The sequence below is a fragment of the Anabrus simplex genome, chromosome 2 (assembly GCF_040414725.1).
Source record: "Anabrus simplex isolate iqAnaSimp1 chromosome 2, ASM4041472v1, whole genome shotgun sequence".
NCBI lineage: Eukaryota > Metazoa > Arthropoda > Insecta > Orthoptera > Tettigoniidae > Anabrus > Anabrus simplex.
Window position 1 is genome coordinate 281,232,915 of NC_090266.1, and position 22,272 is coordinate 281,255,186.

The 22,272-nt window shown below is 38.7% G+C and overlaps 1 protein-coding gene across 1 annotated transcript in view; it reads right to left on the reverse strand.

Moving 5' to 3' along the window:
- LOC136864053 (thioredoxin-2) overlaps positions 1 to 22,272 on the reverse strand; it is a 60,183-nt gene that overhangs the window by 14,757 nt on the left and 23,154 nt on the right. The window contains exon 3 of the mRNA XM_067140583.2: positions 4,372 to 4,497. Coding sequence (XP_066996684.1) covers positions 4,372 to 4,497 — 126 coding nt within the window. The remainder of the gene's footprint in view (positions 1 to 4,371; positions 4,498 to 22,272) is intronic.

Sequence of the window (22,272 nt, forward strand, 5' to 3'; positions counted from 1 at the left end):
TTCTTCCATCATGACCGTTGTACGTGCCAAATGAAGTCGTTATGCTTCAATGCTCCATTTACCATACCTTTAGAAATCTCTTAAGGTGATTTAAGGAACAAGAAACACAAAACTACACAATCAGGAGGAAGTGCACGTCGCTTCAGTCCGGATATGGCACAAATGCGCACTTGAAATCTCAGAACTGAAGAGGCTGGGACTTGGCATTTCTGTGCGCTTATGAACAAAGCACGTGTGAATATGGCATTTTTTTAATTTTGCAAATTAACATGGATCTTGCCGTAGATTTGGACAAGGAATTTAAGCCCACTCTATGGAGATTCCCGCAAGGTTTCCCCTCAGTACCAAAATCTCAAAATCACAAAAAAAAATTGGACTTGGCACTAATGTGCATTAAGATACCGAAATACACATGAATAGAACAAACAGCCAGGAAATTCAAAATGGGTACTTCAAGATACTGAAAATTAGAGTAATGGAGGTTCAAGATATCGAGGTCCGACTGTATTTTATGCATGCACTTGCAAATTTCTTGGACACTGATATCCATCCGTCTTGAGGCAGGTTGCTCCATTCAAGAATTGCAGTAACTGAAGGAAATGATATACGCTGAGGGCTTGTGACTGGGTGTGGTAAGGATACTCATCTTCTGTGCTCTTGTTTTTTCCATGGTGTAATGAGATATTACAGAAACATTCAAGAAAAGGAGAACTGACATTTAAAGTTCTTTGCAGTAAGGCTATACAGTGAAGGTTACGTCTGTCTTGTAGATTGAGCCAGCCGAGGTTGATGTACGACGATGTCACCACATGGCCTGTATTTATGGTTGCAGATGACCCTCACATATGCATTTTGCATGCGCTCTGTAGTGATTCATCCGTGCAGTCGATATAAACTATATCACAGTAATAAAAAAATTGGAACTGATGTTCCAATTGAAATCTCTTTAATTTTAAAGGAAAATATAAATCTGAACTTGCTGAGGATCTGCAGCTACGCAAATACTCTCCTGTACGTTGATGCCGCATGTGTGGACCATGAAAGGTGTTTAGAGTGATTCCAAGATTTTTTTTACGTGCTAAGTAAGAAATCCTCCTAATGGACGTACTACCGAGGTTTCACTGTATTTTCCTGTGTGTGGTTAAATTCTAGAAACTCTATTCCCAAGTAAATTTATAGCATAAGCTTATACTTGCACTTTGAATATATTTTCATGATACATGTGAGGTTAAGTTAGGTGACTGAATAAGAACATTTACCACAGAAGCCACTGGAGTGATACAATTTTTCAGAATGGAAATGAACATACGTATTCACGTTTTACAAGAATTTTTAAAAATACAAAGTAAACCGTAGTACGAAAATAAGCGAAAACACCATTTTATTAAACTGATTGCCGTCTCATACCAGTTTTAATCTATGTGAGGTTTCAACCAGACTCATGAAAAATCTGATGCAACTACAATCCACTACAGAGTTAATTTTTCGCCGTTATGAATTCTCACTCTACAGACTTCTACTGTACCCCGATACAGAATCTAGTAATATAAATATACAAAGACTTCATTTTGTGGGCTTCTGTGGGTTATAGAATTTTAATACAGTGAAACCTTGTTAGTGCGTTCATTAACACATTTTCCCGCTTAGCATGTCGTAAATTCGAAGTCCCGTTCCTCATCGTATTATACCTATACAAAAATACCTCACTTATCGCGTGACGAATGTTTGGTATTACCGCTTAGTACAATCACATTTTTCCTAGCCTTGAAAATGTTATTTGTCATCCCTTGTGAAAAACATAATTTGCAACTCTGATGAGAGTCTTGATTATGGAAAGAGTATTCGTGCTTGTATTCCATTCAGAAGTTAGAAATTTCTTTTGTGTTGAGTGGTACAATGAAGTCTTTTGCGCATGATACGCATGAGGATTAGGAATATAATCATGTGAAATTGACTAGTATGGTGCACGTTTGTCTTGTGATAGCCGAGGTACGGATACAGAAAAAGTTGAATACGTTTCTAATGAAGAAAACATTAGAATCTTTCGGAAAGTGGATTGGTATCCATATTGTTAAGCGTGCAGAGGTCGCGAATGTTGAACTTTCAACGTCGTGTTTCAACTATCGATTCGACTTAAAGTTTTTCAAAATGACTGCCAAAGTCATTTGTCGCAGTCGCACGTAGCCGAGTATAACCTCCAATTCATTATCTAAAGAGTAACCAGAAAATGTTTTATAACCCACTGCTCCGAAATAAGTCTTCTACCAACATTTGTTTTAGAAATAGTGTGATCTGCAATAAATAAACTTGGATGTTTTTATTGGCCTCCATGCATAGTTTTCATATTTGTTGTTTGGTGTTTTTCATACCTTTTCATACTTCCATCTTGAGAAAAGGTAGATATAGTTTTCACTTTACCCGCGGATACACGACGTAAAATGCCTTCACGTCGGAAAAAATATCTAGCGTTTCCATATACCTGTCGAAGAGTTTTTATTCGTATATTCAGCAATGTTTTCTCGCTTAAGAACTTCATTTTGGTTGTCCCCTGCATAAATGTCTTAACGAGGTTTTACTGTATTCTATCTTTGAAGCCAATGGTACTCTCATCTACAGAGACCTTCCGTCTTAGTACAAAATAATCTCTGAACTTCAAATCTAGATATTCAACATTCTGAATTTGAGCCTCTGGCTCTCACCCCTACAGGAGCACTAACAGGTGATGGGCAAATATATGCAGTATCTAGAAAACTTGTGAGGAACATTCAAAATTGAATACAACCTTGTAAGAACATTTTAACAATATTCCAAAAAACTAATCCTGCAATTCAGGTCTAGGATACATGGTCATTCAAAATAACTTGAAAAAGTGCCTTCATTTCCTTCAGTGATATTTATCCAATTTCTTCCACATTTAGACTTGGGACTTACAGCACCTATTTTATCTATTGTACTTTTAGCATGCAGACTGATTATGTTACTTTACTGCAGAGATCAGTAAAAACCAACTGAAAAATTTCAGTTGTCTATAGTTTCATAACACATGGTGGTTTGTAGCCCGAAACCATTGTAAATTGCGACTTCGTAAAATGGGAATATGTTTATTTTTGGCTCGAGTTTTAACGTCGCACCAATGCATCGAAGGTTTTCGATAACGAAGTGATGGAAAAGGGCTAGGATTGGGAAGGTAGTGGCTGCTGACTGAATTTGAATCCACCATCTCCCAAATGCAAGCTTACAGCTCCGCAACCCTAACCGCACGGCTAACGCGGGCCAGCCTTCAGCATCAGCCACGTTTTGTTTCACTTTCCTCGCCACCACTTATTTCCAATACTGCTACTGCTATCACTATTTGCATCATCACCTCCGCTACTTACTGCATCCAATTCACTAGCTTCCGATAGGTCTTTAAGATCCTAGGAAACATTCCTAATTTAGTCATCTGTCATGTGTTCAGCCACGCTTGTTCATTATTGTGCAAGTGAGTGGACTAAACACAGTTGAATGCTACACTGCTAAATAATTTTCTATGCAGAATAAAAAGATGGCAGTACAGTATAGCAACATGTAGTTTGTCACATGAATGACGGCGGACAAGCGAGTGGTAGGGTGATATATGTCAGGGCTCACTCGACATGACCGCAAAGGGAATATTGTATGTCAGGACTCTCCTGACTGACAAGGGGCAAGCGATGAAGATCATCACTGTTGGAATGTTCTCCCCATGAACGTTAAATGTTCAGATTTCTTCGTGGTCATATGTAGCAAACTTAGTTTTAATTGTATAAATTCACTCTATATTACAGAAAGTCTTGGGTTTGTAATTGCATATACTGTTATTTTCAGAGACTACCATCACGTCATTCTAGAAAAGTAAGGGGTATTGGTTTTCGCAGGTCTGCTTTAATACTGCCGCTCACTAGGATGAACAGAAGTCATGACAAGGCACAGTTCTGGGGATGCCATCTGAAATGTTGAAGGTATTGGACTCTCCAGCAGTGGCACACATAGCCTTATAGCACTGCATAAAGCAGCTGCAACGAATAGACAAAGTACTCTCGGACACCACGTCGAGCTAGCACTATCAGTTCATGATCAAATGCTTTCCCACAGTCTAATAGAGCGAGATTGTGCACACAGTGATTTTTAGTTAGGAGCCATGCAGCATGGATTGCAGCATTTGTACAGCAGTTCATAGAATCCAAACTCCATCACAGAGTTTACCTGCATTACTGATAAATGGCTTCAAATGCCTTTGAAAATTCTGCACAAATAAAAGATAACCCTGAATGAATTGTAGAAATACATGAACAACACACCATTAATTCCTTCAACAGAAGAAGTAGAGCATAAAGTTCACTTCCTACTCACCTTCTGTTTGCTCTTGATGAATACAAATGTTGGCATGGATGATATATCATACTTGGTAGCAATGTCTTCACACTCATCAACATCCACTTTCAGGAATACAACATCAGGATACTCGGCAGCTAACTCCTAAAAAGAACAAATGTTGCTTACACTACAGACATCTTTCTCCATAATATGAACACTATCACAGAAATTATTTCACAAATTAAGAGTTCAAAATTGAAACCCTTTCTAGTCCACTTTAGTTCAGATAAGGAAAAAAACTACACGTCTCAAAGCTACAAACAATTTCACGAATTAAAGGCTAGACAACTCGAGCAAATATTCATTCACCGTTCCACATTAAAATATTGTACTTATAGCTGTCAAAACCCTAAATGTTCATAAGTAGTATGTCCATCCATTAAATACTTTTATAAAAGTATGAAAATGAATTTCATTACTAGTAAACATAAAAGTATCTGACGCAGTTGGTGCATAGGTGGTTTTTGCTCCCCTCACTTATTTGAAAAAAAAAAAAACAGTATCACTTGAGGTTACAATGAATAATCTTAAGCAGAACACATGGGAACAAACCTACTCATAATACTTAAATTTACAGTTACATTGGTTCATATTACATACTACAGTTCTCACTAAACCTTATGCTTACGAAGTGCAGTGTGACTGCTAATAAAATATTGCTTCTATGCCACTCTGTAGCAAGCAATTTTAATTTAATATTTTTTTACATTTTTGCTTTAAATCACGCTAACATAGGTCTTATGGGGACTATGGGATAGGAAAGGGCTAGGAGTGGGAAGGTAGCAACTGTGACCTTAACGTACAGCCCCGGCATTTGCCTGATGTGAAAATGGAAAACCACCTTCCGGGCTAACGACAGAGGCGTTTGAATGCCACTGTCTCCTGAAAGAAAGCTGAAAGCTACGAGATCCAAACCACGCGGCCACTTGGTAAATTTTTACATCCCATTACCAGTACAAAATTACGTATAAGAATGTTGACAAGAGATAAAAATCATTTTTTAAATGGTGTAACGTATTTTGTCACAAATTTTGTAATAGCCTGTGTTTGAGTCATCAGTCTATATTGGCTTGATGCAGCTCTCCATACCACCCTACCCTGTGCTAACCTTTTCATTTCTATGGAACTATTACATCCCATATCTACCTACTCTAGTCTGTCTTATTCATACCTTGGTCTACTCCAGCTGTTTTTACTGCCTACACTACCCTCAAAAATAAACTTAAGACGACCTGGGTCTTATGATGTGCCCTAATCATTTGTCCCTTCTGGTCAAATTTTGCCAAATCGTTCTCTCACCAATTCGATTCATTATCTCTCCATTTGTTATTCGATCTATCCATCTCACCTTCAGCATTTTTCTGTACCACCACATTTCAAAAGCTTATACAGTATTCTCTTTCTTTCCAAGCTCATTAACATCCATGTTTCACTTCCATGCAATGCCATGCTCCAGACAAGTCTTCAAAAAAATCTAATTTGTGTATCAATGTTAGAAGTGAGCAAATTTCTCCTGTTAAGGCCTTCCTTGCTTGTGCTAGTCTGCATTTTATGTCTTCCTTATTCTGGCATTAGTTATTCTACTACCCAAGTATCAATATTCATCTACTTCCATCAAGAGTTAATGTCGTAATCTAATATTTCCTGCATCACCAGCCTTCATTATTCATCAGACTGCACTCCATTACCTTTGTTTTGGATTTATTTATTTCCATCTCATACTCCAAGACTGCCCAATCCATTCATCAATTTCCCCATGTCTTCTGCAGACTCAGTAACATCAGCACATCTCAGTTTTGATTTCTTCTCCATGGATTGCAATTCCTTTTCCAAATTAATCACTGATTTCCTCAATCACACACACAAACTGCAGCATTGCCACACTCCTTCCTGAATTGCTGCTGCTTTTTCAAAGCCCTCTATTCTTATCACTACAGACTGATTTTTATATAGATTGTAGATAATTCTTCGTTCTCTGTATCCAATCCCAATCACCTTCAGAGTCTCATACAGCTTGGTCTAATCAACGTTATCAAATGTCTTTTCTAGATCTACGAATGCCATGTACATAGGCATCTTCCTTAATTCAATCCGTGAAGTTACGATTGCTTCCTGTGTTCCTACATCTCTCCTGAAGCCAAACCGATCTTCTGCCAACTCAGTTTCAACTTGTCTTTCCATTCATCTGTAAATATTGTGTGTTAAAAGTTTGCAAGCATGAGATAAACTAACAGCACACTACTTTCCACACTTGTCAGCACCTGATTTCTCGGGAATAGGTGTAACAACATTTTATCTTAATTTGGATGGCATTTCTCCTGTATCATACAACTTACACACTGAATGGAATAACTCCTCCACACTGATTCCTCCAAAGGCGTCTAATTCTGGGAGCATGTCATCACTTTCAAGTACCTTGTTCCCATTTAGACCTTTCACAGCTGTATCAAATTCTGAGCTTACAATTGGGTCTCCTATTTCATCAGCAAGAAGAGTTTCTTCTTTTTCCAGAGCTTATTATCATCTACTTTCCCTTGACAATAGTTTATTACGTGCCTGCCATCTTTCTGTTTTGTCTTTTCGTAAATGTGTATTTTTATACAGTCTTCTCCACGTTGCAGCGACACAGATAGGTCATATGACGATGGGATAGGAAAGGGCTATGAGTGGGAAGGAAGCACCTATGGAATTAATCTTTTCGCTGCTGCATTTCTATATGCGTGGGTGTGCCCCCAGTGCTGAATTATTTTAGCCAACATACTAGCATACATCCGCAATGTTCATTTAAAAAAGTCCTAACTACGCAAGTTGTATGAAACTACAGTTTAACTCAGAGGATCTGCAGGTAGCCGAGGTGGAAGTCCTTTATTGGGTCCAGGGTTTGAGTTTTATTTCCAAATACAAAGGTTTTTCAAGTAGTGTTAATGCAGTTACTTGTTTAAACATTCTTCACTATGTGTACACACACTCAAGACATCTGCACAAAATAAATAATTTAAAATTGAAACACTCGAACTATGTTAATTGCCTGCAATTTTGTAGAGCAGGCCTATAAGCAGAAAAGTCCAGTACACCAAATGAACAAAGTAAAAGGAAACTAATACTTTCAAGGTGCTACATGAAAAATTTTCTTCACTCAGCATACCAATGATATACTAATGAAACTAAAGCTGGTTTGCCAGTCTGGCACCAAGCTATAAAACTGCCAACGCCGAGAGTTGGAAATAACCCGACTCCCTAAGGAGGCCAACGGCTTCGGGCGAATCCCGCAGTGGAGGAAAATCCACTGGAATCCATTATGCAGAGTCTGTTCTTCAGGTTAGGGGCGGCTGCACAAGGAGTCTGTACTCCAGAGGAGCGGCCTCATTATCACCTAACTGGATCACATCCAGAGTTCTAATTCGGGACCTAGTCCCACACAGGTGACACCTTGACAGTCAACCATGGAAGGTGTTAAGGAATACTACACTGGCTCAACCAGGAGTTCAGAGAACGCAGCATTCGGATACGGCGAACTGCCACTTAAATACCGTGAAGTTGGAGGCAGGGAAATATCCCAGTACCACATACACAAACAAGACAAAAACAAGAATCAAACCAAAGCAGATAAACTACTACTCTACATGATATAAACTCATCCTAACCAGTAAACTGAAAGTGATCACAGACATAATGGACCAACACAAAATTCTTATGGGATTACAGAAAATTAGAAACAATGACTCTGATGCCTTGGAATCTCAAGGGTACAGACTTTATAAAAGTATACCCAGGAAGAGAGTGATGAATGTCCCACAATTTGGAACAGGACTTTTGGTCAGCCTTAAAATGAAGTCACTTCAAGAATTCAAATCACACTCTCCACGACTTAACGCTCACCTTAAAGGCATCTAATAAAATCTATACTAGAACAAATGCCTATGCTCCCACTAATAATAAAAACAACTCAAAAGACCATGAGGAAACAGAAGAATTTTGGTACCTGTAACGTGCTGCTCCTAATCGACAAGAATCTACAATTTTGTGTTGTACCTATCTATCTGCTCTGTTCACAGTCATTTCCTCTTCCTGCGACTACATATATTTATTTATTCATTCACGAAGCACAAGATACAGCTACACTGAGCAAATTTCACTTGCACTGTCAGACTAATTAACAAATGTAAACTTTCACAGTAAAATTTAACAAACATAACAAAATATAACAAAATCAGGTACACAGCCTACTAATAACTGTCCAAATCAAAAACCATGAGAACGCATATGTTCATAGCCAAGTCGTCATGGGTCAAGATAACTGCATAATCCTTTCACATCAACTTTAAGAGACTATTTACACCCCACTCAAATATGCTTTTATTTAATGCTATGTCGAGCTCTTGTCTCCTATTAATATTAAGGAGTGTTGGGATGCAGATTAGGAAAGATCGTTGAAGTATTGAGTGCTGAGTGTGGGGAACGTGGAGAAGGTTTTTGGTTCTGGTGGAGCGGGAAGGAACAGAGAGAAGAGTGAAACAATAGGCAAATTCCAGGTATCGCGTGTTTACATGTGTACATTTCTTATCAACATATACATGAATCTTGCTATCTAAACACATTGATATTTGTGTATAATGTCTAGATGATACTTAACAATCCCCACAAATTTCATTGTTGAAAACCTGATGTATGCAATTTTATAAAATTTTAAACGTAGCGATCGGCATTTACATGGAACAGACTTAACTTCACATACATTCAGGTTTTTTTCTAAATTCTGCGAATTGTGGTAACTTATTGGTAATGTTAAGATATTGTTTACAAGGAAAAAATTACATTTTGCAACAAAAAAAAAAGCAAATGTGTAAGTTGCATAATGTCTGCGTGGCAACATGGCACGAGGGGCTAATAAATCTTGAACTCCACATCAAGTACGATCGCTGAATGATAAAATGTTTAATATCGCAGTAAGTAATAATAAAGAAGGGGCATGATGGCGCAGCGGTCAAGCTACTTGCAACCATCAAGACTGACTGGGTTCGAATCCCGATTAATGCATTATTTTTGAGGTGAAGGTTACGTCTGGTGGTTTGGATTTCATGTAAAAAAATTAGGTCCCTTGGCTTATGATAGAGAGATTATCAGTAGAACTACAAGCTCCCTCGCAATAAAAATACTAGTATTGACATGTGGCCTACTTAAGTGTGTTTTTATGAATTGCCACACGTTTATTTAACACTAGGAACAGTGAATGTAAAATGAACTAAAATACTTAAAAATAACCGAACATTCAACAATTGAATGAAAGCTTGATCAGAAAAAATTTCAAGTAAAGAAAACAAATTTTGTTCATTCTGCTTCTGGTATGGACTCTTCAAAATACCATTTTGCACGAGTAAAATGAGACAACGGTAATTTTCCTTCAATTTCACCTTCATTTAAAATACCCCCTTCTCTCGTCAGTGGTTCACAGAACAGTTTCCCTCTACCGTTGCACTTGCAAAAATTGGTTACAAAATAACACCATCACTGTCAGTTATGGTACAAACATAATACTTGGAATGTTTCCTGCATAGCAACGCACGTGAATAGTTTGTTTTAATTTTTCTCCAGAACTGTCCTTTACGGTGACAATCACTTGCTTGAGGGGATGGCCAACTGATATCCCGATTGAGAAATTCAAGAACTTCTTGATTAGGAAGTGAACACTTACTGCGCTTGCCGGAGGGAGATGAACTTGCACCAAATTTTGCATTCAGCATAGAAACTTCCATTTCTTCCATTGATCCACAGGTAAATCCTGCTCCAAACACTACACCTTTCCCCAATGTTTGTTTGCATTTATAAGCAGACTGTGTGCTCTGCTCTGTAATCCATGTTGATTGTTGTGTTGTTGGACTTTTAATACACGAAGTAACTGTTGATAAGCCCTGAAATTTCTTTTGAGCTGTGTTTATTCAGATTCTTGTACCTGTTGGCAGCAAGTGTCATCTTCGTTCTCCTTGCATACCTTTTCCTTTCCTTTCTTTACAAAATCCTCATTTTTCTTCTCACGATACCGTTTACAACGTTCCTTGTAAGTGGCATTATTAAAAATCACCCCAGCTGAAGCAAGTCCTTTACAATAGTGTGTGATGCAATACTGAATCCTGTTGTCAACCTGTTGAGTTGCATAATTCATTCCTGCACACAAGGCTACATGCGACAGAACGTGCTCGCGAGAACGTCGTAAACACGCGACTTATTTTACTATCAGCTTCGTAGGAATCCCTTTGAAATTTTGAACGAATAATATAGCATCTTGAAAGGGTGTGCAGTATTGGCTTTGATACAAAATTTTATTCAAATTGAGCCATGCAGTTTTTGCCCACAGAAACTCATACCTTTTTCGTTGCGTGTTTACATGGCCTACAGCAATAAACTTGTCCCATTACACCTTACATAAACTGTAAATAACCTAAATTAGTACTCGACTACAAAGAGAAAAGGCATTAGAATTAACATTTACCATAATTTTGATACCTTTTCTTCATAATAAACAATAATTCCTGAAACCATTGAGAAATATCAAATGAATTTAGACTGCACATAAAGGTTCAATTAACCACACAATTAAAAACTGAAAGACATGAATAAATGAATACAAATCATAAAATTAATGAAATTTCAGAGTGTTCAGTTTTATTTTCAACTTCACTTTTACCCTACTTGGGTGGACTATTCATTGGAATCAGGCTGTACTGTACATTTTACTACAGAGATTGCCTGAGGTCCTAACTCAACTTGAAGACATATGACCAGAAGATCTCAACCATAATTTCTGTTATACCTATTTTAATATCATAATAATTCCTGCAACACTATCTGTCTTGTATACATATGTTTTAGTTATCACATAATCTGTTTAGATTTTATTATGGTTGAAGATTGCCACTAAATAGCCAAAACTAGTCCCAAGACTGATTTAACATTTACTTTATATACTGTATTGAAAAGGTCAATTTCTTATAAGATAGAGTATACTAGACCACAGCAGCGAAAGAGGTAAGGTACAGCCCCAACATTTGCCTGGTGTGAAAATGGGAAACCACCTTCAGGGCTGCAGATAGTGGGGTTCTAACCCATCACCTCCCGGGTACAAGCTCACAGATGCGCACCCCTAACCACAGAGCCAACTTGCCCAGTGCCTTTTCATTTAGTTGTCATGCAACATGTCACATGAAACAATCCCTCTCACTCTTTTCATTCAACTTACCTAGATCCCATCTTGTATTCCTTTCTTCAACTTCATATGATATTTCATGATCACCACATTGTGGTTAGTGTCCACTTGTGCTCCTGGGAATGTATAGCACTCCAATAACAGGTTTCTGAACGTCTGCCTGATAATGTCGTCTATTTGATATCTCCCTGTGTCTAGGTTTTGTGCATGTGTAGAGGAGTCGTTTGTGGTGTTTGAACCAAGTATTAGCAAGGACTGTATGATCAGTGCGGAATTCAACTAGCCGACTTCCTCTCATTCCCTCGTCCCAATCCGAATTCTACTATATTACCTGCTCTTCCTTGGTCTACCACTGAATTACAGTCGCACATCATTAGTAAATTCTCATCTCTTACACATTTCAGTATAATGACTGGTTTGCCCCTGCGATGAGTCTTCTCGAACTGGGCTGATCCTGTGCAGTATGTTTCGCGTATGCATAGCTCCCACATCCTGAGTTCACAAGAAATGTCTTCATGGATGTCTTTCTTGATCTTCCATTAGGCCGTTTTCCTGGTACAGTCGACTCTCGATAATTTGACACTCGTTAATTTGAATCTCTCGATAATTTGAAGTCTTTTCCTTGTCCCTTGAAAAATACTCGATAAATTGAAAAAAAAAAAATCAATGTTATTTGGTCCCCCCTGTAATTTGAATTTGTAGGAATGACATCTTGCTCGCCGACACTCTATAATTTGAAGTCTGCTTTCCCTACTCTCTATAATTTGAAGTCTGTGATTATAGTATGTAGTGTTATTGTGCACAGACCTGTCGTTTATTTACATCAATAATGAGATGTATGAGTGAGTTCGCAGTCTTGAGTCATCTTTCAAATGTTAAAGTGTGTTACAGTATGTTAACTTTTGATTTGTGTAATTTTTAAGTATCAAAATGAGTTCAAAAAAAGAACAAGTGTCTTGCCATAAGTGAAAAAAGTGTGTGATTCAAGCTGTGGAGGATGGACAATTAAAAAAACATGTCGCCATACAGTTCGGTATTTTACCATCGACATTGTCGATGCTTTTGTAAACTAAAGATCGCGTCACCAAAAGTGCCTTAAGTGCGAGTAGAAAAGGGTCACGTCAGGGTGAATTTCCCCGTCTTGAAGAGGGCTCGCTTAAGTGGATTCGTCAGTGTAGAGGACAAAGTGTTCCCCTGGGCAGTTTCATGTTGAAGGAAAAAGCCAAGTCTTTTGCGCAATCTCTCAGGATTAAAGGATTTGCAGCAAGTGAGGGGTGGCTTTCCAGTTTCAAAAACCAACACGCCATCACATTTAAAAAGATCTGCGGAGAGAGCGCCAGCGTGGATAATTCCATTTGTTCCGAATGGATTGACAAACTAAATTAACTTTTGAACGGCTATGATCTAAGGAACATATTCAACACAGACGAAACCGGGCTTTTTATAAATGTCTTCCTGATCGCACCCAGACGTTCAAAGACAGGAGGGAAACTGAGCAAGGAAAGAATAACTGTCCTTCTAGCATGTAATATGGACGGATCAAAAGTTGAAACCACTCATTATAGGAAATCTACGAAACCTTGCTGCTTCAAAGGAATAAAATCACTGCTCACAGCTTGCCGGTAAAAAAAAAAAGAAGCATGGATGACGACAGAGTTGTTTAATGAATGGCTGACCTCTTAACAGCGACATGAAAAAGGAAAAACGCAAAATCTTAGTTTTTGGACCACTGCACCTTACATAATAACCCACCACCATTAGACCACGTAAAGTTGTGTTTTCCACCCAACACGACATCAAGATTGGAACCATAAGACCAAGGCATTATTCAAAATTTAAAAACTCTCTACTGCAGAGAAGTTTCTCTTGTGCTGGATAGCATCGAAAAAAGTGAGGTGAACATAACAGTTTTGACAGCTATAATCATGATTGATAAGGTCTGGAAAAATGTCAACCCTACCACCATTTATAACTGCTTCAAAAAGTGTGCGTTTAAGCAAACCGAAAACTTGGAACAGTCGTCAGAGCCGCCAAAACTTATGAATTTTGACTCAGGATGGGGACTTCTACCTAACTGGAGAGTTAACGTTTGAGGATTACGTTCAAGTTAACGATGACATCGGTGTCCACGTTGCTCTAACCGATGCTGAACTGTTGGATTTAGCCCCTCTGGATGAGGACCAGGAAGAAAACTAAGAACAACCGCCAATTCCAGTCACACTGAGCGAGACAAGGACATGTCTTAGTACCCTATGCTCCTACGCCCTCAGAACGGACACAAGTGACAATTTCTTCTCAGCTCTCGCCACTATCGAAAATTCATTGGACAATGGTGGATTGAAGTTGCTCATTCTAAAGAAAATTACGAACTTTGTTTCAAAATGAACATTCAAATGAACATTTCATAATTGTACAAATGTTGTGAAAGAAATGAGTAAGTGTAAGTGAAACGCTTGTTTGAGTTTTTCCCTCCCTCCCTCTTGGTTACTTGAACTCCTGTTATTTTGAACTCTTGGTAAATTGATCTTTTTCTCTGGTCCCTTGAGTTTCAAATTATCGATGATGATGCTTGGTTAAAGGGGCCTAACATTGCAGGTCATCGGCCCCTAATGGAACGAGATAAAAGACATGAGAGATGATAAAATTTTAAAAACATATCCACTGACTAGAGTTTTTTAAAAATGGAGAAAAATGAGGGTGAGATTAAAACAATCAGTGGATCTAATACGCAATGCCTTATTTTCTAATAAAAGAATATACAGGAAAACTAAAGAATAAGGCATTGCCTGGTAGTACATAATTTACGCGAGACGTTAAAATAACACATTAAAATATGCAACACAAACTAAAATGAAGTCAATGGGATAAAAGCGCAAGTGACAACACACTAGGTCAAAGGACAGCATCACACACGATAAAACAGTCCACTATCCCTCATAAAGAGGACGACGAGGTCTGCTGACTGCTCGTCATCACGCAAGATAAGGGAGATAGTACTCTGAAGGTTAAGACTACAGAGCAGATCGACCAGGTCCACACACACTCCGTAAGGATGTGCACCACGGTAAGATGGTCGCCACAGGTACACACTGGAGGGGGTTCTCCTTTCAAAAGATGCGAGCGAGTCAAGATACCGTGGCCAATCCGAAGACGACATAATACCACGGCTTCCCTCCGCGAAGCCCGAAGGGCAGTCCTCCATACCTTCGTTGTTCCCTTTATCGCTCTCAGCTTATTGGGAAGTGGAATGGCCTGCAACTCCATCTCCCAATGGGACATAAGATGTCGCAGCTGGGAGCAAATATCACTTGCTGGAACCTTGAAAGGCAACGGGGGCAGAGTAACTGCCTCCTTGGCAGCCTGATCTAACTCGTTTCCCTCTATGCCCATGTGGCTTGGGAGCCACAGAAACGTGATTCTGGTGCCAGCATCCCAACACCCGGCCAGCAGGTCCTGGATCCGCTGCACCAGAGGGTGCCGAGGGAAACAGGTATCTATAGACTGGAGCGAACTCAAGGAGTCAGTACACAGAAGAAAGTGTCGGCGCTCATTGTACAGTGCGTACCGCAGAGCCTCACAGATAGCACAGAGCTCTGCTGTGTACACACTACAGGTTGCCGGAAGAGCAAAAAGGAACCTATCATTGTCAACAACGAACGCACAGCCCACCTTCGTATCTGTCCTTGAACCATCCGTGCAGACGACGACTGAACCTGGATAGCGGCCCACAACGGACCGAAAGAGCCTCAGATAAATCAAAGGGTCCGTGTTTTCCTTTGGGCCAGTGTGCAGATCCAGGATTATTTCAGGTCGTCGTACGACCCACGGAGGTACCCCACTTGGTTGTCTGACAAGGCAAGGAACCGAAGGTACGTCAAACAATGTGGAAATGCTATCCAAGCGTATCCCAACCGGCCGCGTCGCTCGAGAACGAGCAACGTACAGCAAACGGTTGCCATTGTTGAACACGCAAGGATAGCTTGGATAAAGTGGCATCTGTCACAAATTTGCAGCATACGTAAGTAGAAGTTGCTGGCGCCTCAGGTGTAAAGGCGGCACACCAGACTCAACGAGCAGGCTAGCGATGGGGCTTGTACGAAAAGCTCCCGTCGCCAACCTAACCCCGCTGTGGTGGATACTGTTCAGCTTCGCAAGAACGCTTGGTCTTGCGGAGCCATATGCTGCACTGCCGTAGTCTAACCGGGATAAAATGTGTGCCCGATAGAATCGCAGGAGCACCGTGCGGTCAGCCCCTCAAGAAGTGCTGCTAAGTTTCAAATTATCGAGAGTAGACTATTTTACTTTCCAAAATTTTCATCAACACATTCCTATGCTGAAGCCTATGTCCCATTCAAGAAAATTGTCTACCTAGTCTGATAGAACAGCTGTCTTCTTGGACAATGTTCAACATGTCAGTGTTGGTCTTCACCACCCAACTTATTCATTGCAGGCAATGCCAACACCACATCTCAAAGGCTTCTAACCCCTTATTGCTATTGCCATTCATGTTTTTACTTCAGTGCAACACTGAAGGTGTTATGTTATGATCTGGCCAAGGTATTTGAATTGTACTACCTGTTGCACAGGCTCATCACTGATCACATGCAATGGACGTGGGTTCCTACTGAACATCATGACTTGTTTTATTAATATCGATTTTCATAACAAATTCCTTAGTTTTTTCATTCAGCTTTAGCAACATTTTGGATAAAGTTGAACTACCTGCAACTATAGTTTGAGCCTAGTCAAATTTCAGGGTTTGCTTTAGTCTCCCTGCTATTTTCACCCCAAGCTTTGTTTTTGTTATAGATTCATTGATTTTCTCAACAAAGAAACTGCAATGGTGAGAGCAGGCAACCTTGCCTCACTCCTTTCATTATCTGTACAGGGGCTGTAAGTTCGTTGCCAAACCTGATAACTGCATTTTGATGATTATATACATTGTATTGTCCCCGTCAAATTTGGCGATCTTGAGAATATTTCCAACAAGCTAATATTAAAAGTTTTATTGTTGGTCAGGAGCTGTAATTTGTCATTTGGGAAGTAGTCAGTGAGCTCCGAACCAGTCTTCATTCAGAGGGGCGATGCATTGATCCAGCTTCAACGTGGCCAAGGTAAATCACGTGACCAGTCCATGTGCTGTATTGCCACGCACGAACGACTGACAGCCAGTTTCCAGAACAGTCAGAGCCAATTACAAGTGACCTAACAACCAATTACCGTCTTTGTAGAGTAGACGCCTCCCAAGCCAGAAGCCTTGTTACGAGTAAATCACACTCTGTGCTGCTGCTCTTGGATGTTCGACTTTCTGCTGCGACGCTAACGTTACTCGGCCAGGTGGGAAAATAACTTTGCAGAATGAGCAGACGCCCGTTCTGCCACAGTTGAGTGGAATAATTAACTAATTCCTATGGAGTAAAATTCTACTTAAGAACCAAGTTAAGTGTGACTATCTAGGAGAATATCCAGAATTCTGCGTGTGTTTGTGCATATCTTAATGTTTACCATCTCAGTTACAGCTTACACATCCGGAACGCAACAGAAGTCATCCCGAAGGTCACTGTGCGTCAAGATGAATAATTCCTCAAGAATCTACACCGCAGCTTCATCGTGGAACGTCTACTGCCCTTTCTCCATGGATTTCTAAAATGTGAGGCGAATCTGGTCAAGTGAAGGTGACTGACCGGGGAAATGCTGGAATGATCAACCACTACCTGGGATGAAACCTCATCTAAAACTTGAGTACCATTTAATAATTTTATTTCTGTCTCATCTTTTGTAAAACTAGAGGTCTTTCTTCTTTAAATCGTAGATCTATTAGTTTTACTGTAGTTAGAAATATTTCATTTTTCCATTTCTTGAGGTGCCGTGGTAGATGAGTGTCGTGTGTGAATGAAATTTGGGAATCTATTAGAGTAGATGTGTAGATGTGAATGATTTCCCATGCATATGAGCTAGGTATTTAAAAATCACTGATCACGCGATAAACCTTATTTCTTTGTAATATTGGAATTAATCGGACTTGAATTTACGTGTACAACTTGTGAGATAGGGTCAAACCTATTGTCTTTTTAAGATCACTTGTATTCTTTAGGATCGTGTCATCTAATTTCACGATATTTCATGAGGATTGATAGATGTAATAATCACTTGAATAATAATAAAATTAACTAAAGATCGGGTAAAAAGAGAATTAAACGCTCGTGAGCCATAAATTATCCTAGATTCCTTATGTGTGAGATTTAATGTGCTCTGTTCATGAAGTGTCTGGAATATGGCAAATCCTGCGGGATATTTATTATGTAATTGAGCAATTGGATAATTTATTGTGATAACTGACTTGTTCTTGTGTCATTGGGAGCACAAGGGAACTTATTGTAAGTGGAGCACGTGTTGCGTGTGTATTTCACGGATAGGGAATAATAATGCGATTGAGGCTCACGAATGCAGTAGCTGCGACTAGGAACCCATATGATGGTAGTGATTACGGATTTTATTGGAATCTTCAATTATATTTCCAAAATTTAGATGAATCTCCATCATTGTGAGAAGAATATTTCAACCCAAGTGATATCCCTAGTTTCGATCACTAGTCACTATTGATAAAAGAGTAATCTCCGTACACGAATTTATCTTCTACTGAATGTTGACGTGACCATGCTTAAATATTAAGAATAAACTTATAAGGACAGGATTCGATGTAAATAATGTATATAAAATACGTATTTCCCAGTATGAATGTGTGTGTGTGTGTGTGTGTGTGTGTGTGTGTGTGTAAATACGAGTATTTTCCTTGTATCTTGATTGTTCAATTTGATTTAATCTGGTCGTGTACTTGTGGCGACTCAGATTACGCTCATCGTTGTGCGCCACCTTAAGTTATTTTTTAGTCCTTAACCCTTTGAACCCCCAGAGTAAAAATAATTTTAATAAATTTTGTATTTGTGCCGTTCTATACTAACTGGTCACATTCGAATGCATTTTTGCCATTTTCAAAAAAATTCCCTCCTAGACTTGGATTTTTGAACATGTTGCTTCAGAGCTACATTGGGGCTCGGTGGTAATTCGAAGAAAATTCAACGGAAAATTAAAATTTTCTACTCTATTAAGACATTACACAGTACTAGAAACATTACAGTATCATAATTAAGACATTACACACTACAAGAATCATTAAAATATGTTTTAGAACATTGGATGATGAGAGAAACATCACATTACTTTAACAACTTTCCTTTACAAGCACTATCATTCCAGTAACAAATACAGTACACAAGTAAGGTCTACTTGGTATGGAACAGAGGGAAGCAATTTTTTTGCTGCCTGTCAAATCATCAGCCCAGAGGCGGGTTGGATCCTCAAACAGCACCACCAAAGGCTATGCAGCTGTAGGAAAACCACAAAAACCAATGACGAGGTGTGAGGGAGTTTGCCACTGCTGCAGTTAGGCACAAGTTTACCATTACATTTTGCACATACTGCTTGAGTGAGTCCACCTGGGGAAAATTTGCATCTAGCTTTACCAGAGTATCCCAGCCAGTGTTTAGACCCGTCGTACCGAATGTCATCATTTGGGCGTACTGCAAATTTTCGCCTTTTAGTGGCTTCTTTGAGTGCTTCACTGGAGCAACGTTTTGTACCTTTCCCCTGCCCTGATCTCGTAAGCGTGCTTGCAATATTTGCCTGGAATTTTGCATCGAATATTAACATTTGTTACGTCGTTGAGCCTGATGTCTATGGTACAACAACCATCCATTCATAACGGCAACACTAATGCACCAGTATATAATTCTACTGTACCTCTTCACTGATCTCAAATCAATTCTGTACAATTCCTTAAGCATACCAGCCAAATCTACCCCTCCCATGAAGAAGTTATACCCTTTTGTAACACTGACGCAATCTATTTCCATGGTTACTTTTTGTGATGCATTCCACCTCTTACATTTCCCTACTGGATCAATTGCAGCATACGCTGATATAAAATTCACTGCTTTTCTGTCATACCATCTTATAAGTGCCACATTACTGTCTTTTTCCACACGCCAGTCGTAACTGCCTCTTCCAGAGCGTTTTAATTCAGCTTCAGACTTCAGGGGACACTTGCCCATCCTGGCATTTTGTATTGTGGCCACACAGAATAATCCCCTTTCTTTCAGTGCAATGGCAAGTTGAAGAGAAGAAAACTCGTTTTTGTGTTCAGGAAGTTCATTTGTGAGAGCCACAACTATGCTTGACGAAATACGGCTGTTTCATCTTCTGAGTCCTCAAAATCTGACAATCTATTTCAGAATTCAGAATTCCATCTGATAACTGTTCAAGAATATCAAGAAGGTCCTTTTCATTCCTTATTTGTGTTGGATTCATCTTGGCTATTGGCATAAAACAAGTATAAAATGGAATTACAATCCAGTTGGTAAAAGTTAGGTTAGAATGATTTGTTTATACTTAACCCCAATGTAGCTTGAGAGCAACACCATTTTCTAATCAGATATATTCACTAGCTATCAAACATATTCCAGTTTATCATGGTACATAATCTTACAACAGTACATTAAGTTAACAAATACACTAATATAAAAAGTTAACTCACCATTAAATGTTCTGAAACGTGATTTTGTAACACTGGCGGTACTAGATCACAGCCAGCTGATTCACTTCACATACTAAACACACACACTGCCACCTAGATCAGTGTTGTAAGTGGCATCTGTAGTCATTTTATGAAAACGCACACCTGTAGCTTCATGGCAACAATGGGGTTGAAGGGACGGTCTAAATAAAAACTGGTGAGGTGTCCTTGAAATACACGTTGCTTAGGAGCAACACTGGTAGCGAAAGGGTTAAGGGTAAATTTAATAAGTTTAAGTCAAGGAAGACTAGGAAAGGATTTTTATTTGTTAATTAGGGTGATTTAAAAGGAAAGATCATCTTGTTCTTTTCGCGAAGGCAAACGATTTGTAAGGTAAATTATTATTTAATTAGCTCACATGTGGATAACAAAATTTTCCAACACATTTATATTTAAATTTTGAAACACTTCAATTTGAAATGTAAATGCCATGCAAAAGGTCAGAATTAAGTGTTCACACACAGCATAGTTATCTTGAATTCTGGTGATAATGAGTCGCAATAATTAATTGGAGAATAATTATTAAAAATGTAAATGATAATTGCCATGTGGATAATGCAGTGAGATACATTAATTAGAAACACGATCGTGTGATTGTAAAGAACATGTTATTCAAACAAGGCTAGTGATTAATAATAATAATAATAATAATAATAATAATAATAATAATAATAAATTATGAAATTTTGAAATAATTTTAATTTTTACTAAAGCTTATACTGGTGTAATTGACAAATGTCATATACTTTAAACGTTAAAATTCATTAGAATTCAGCTTAAACCACGTGTTGAGACTACTGTTAATTCATGAAACCTGTAACTACTTTTGTTATGGAGCCATAAGTGAGACAGCTGTCTATTTTGTAAAAACACTTGTTAGTTTTAAATTCTTTCAGCCAGACATTTAATTTTAAAAGGCAGCAGAGGCCTAATTTTTCTTTGATTTTCATTGCAGATTAATAAGGCTGGACATCGAGGAATACATGTGTTTCTCAAACTGTGGAAGAAAAGAATATTTTGAAAGTTCATTATAAACAAACCCACCAAGGATATTTTTCTTTTGTGATATGCTTATGTCAAAAAATTTCAGTGTTGTTTTTAAAATTTATTATCTTTGCCTGGTCATCAACCCCTTTCCCTTAAATGCCTGTAGAAAACGATAGCCATGAACGAACTGTCCCACTTGGGATCCCTCGCTCACTGGCTGGGCTTAGCTAGGCAATAATGGGGGCAGTATAATAGCTGTATCAGCGATGTGTGCAACCTATCTCAACAAGAAGTGGAAACAGTTTGTTCCATTGCACTTTATCAAACTTGATTAAATAATCTCTTCATATATCTTTCCCATTCTTCATCTGCTGAACTAGTAGGCATATAAACCTGCTACATTGTGGTGGGCATTGGCTTGATGCCTATCTTAATATTCGTTCACTATGCTTGTTGTAATAGATTAACCACTGCCGTATTCTCTTATTGAATACGAAACTACCGCCTGCATTTCCTACCTTTGATTTTGTGTTAATTCTGTAGTTGCCTGACCAAAAATCCTGCTCTTTCTGTTAATGTACTTATATGAACATGTAATTTTAGTCTATCCATTTCCATCTTCAGATTCTCTAACCCACCACATTGATTCAAACTCAACCTTTTCATGCTCCAAACTGTAGAATGTCCGTATTTGTCTTTCTGATTATCTCCCCCCCACACCAGAAGACATAGTGCACTGTAAACATTACATCTCACCAGTAAAAGCAAAATGATTCATTAGTCTGCCCATATTTAATATTTATATAATATTGAGATCTTGTTCAATAGTAACAAATTTGTGACCTGTTGCATTTTTATGAGCTCCCATTGCTGTAAATCTGTCATGCCTTATTTCATTGACATGCTCTTGGTATATAATCATAAAACTCCGTCCAGCTTGATAGCTTGATATATCAACAAGTTCAGTTCAGAAACTGTGTCCACTGAAGTTCTACTTCACATTAGAACGTTTTCATTTTGCTAACAAGTTCATTCAAAACAAGACTGATGTATTGAC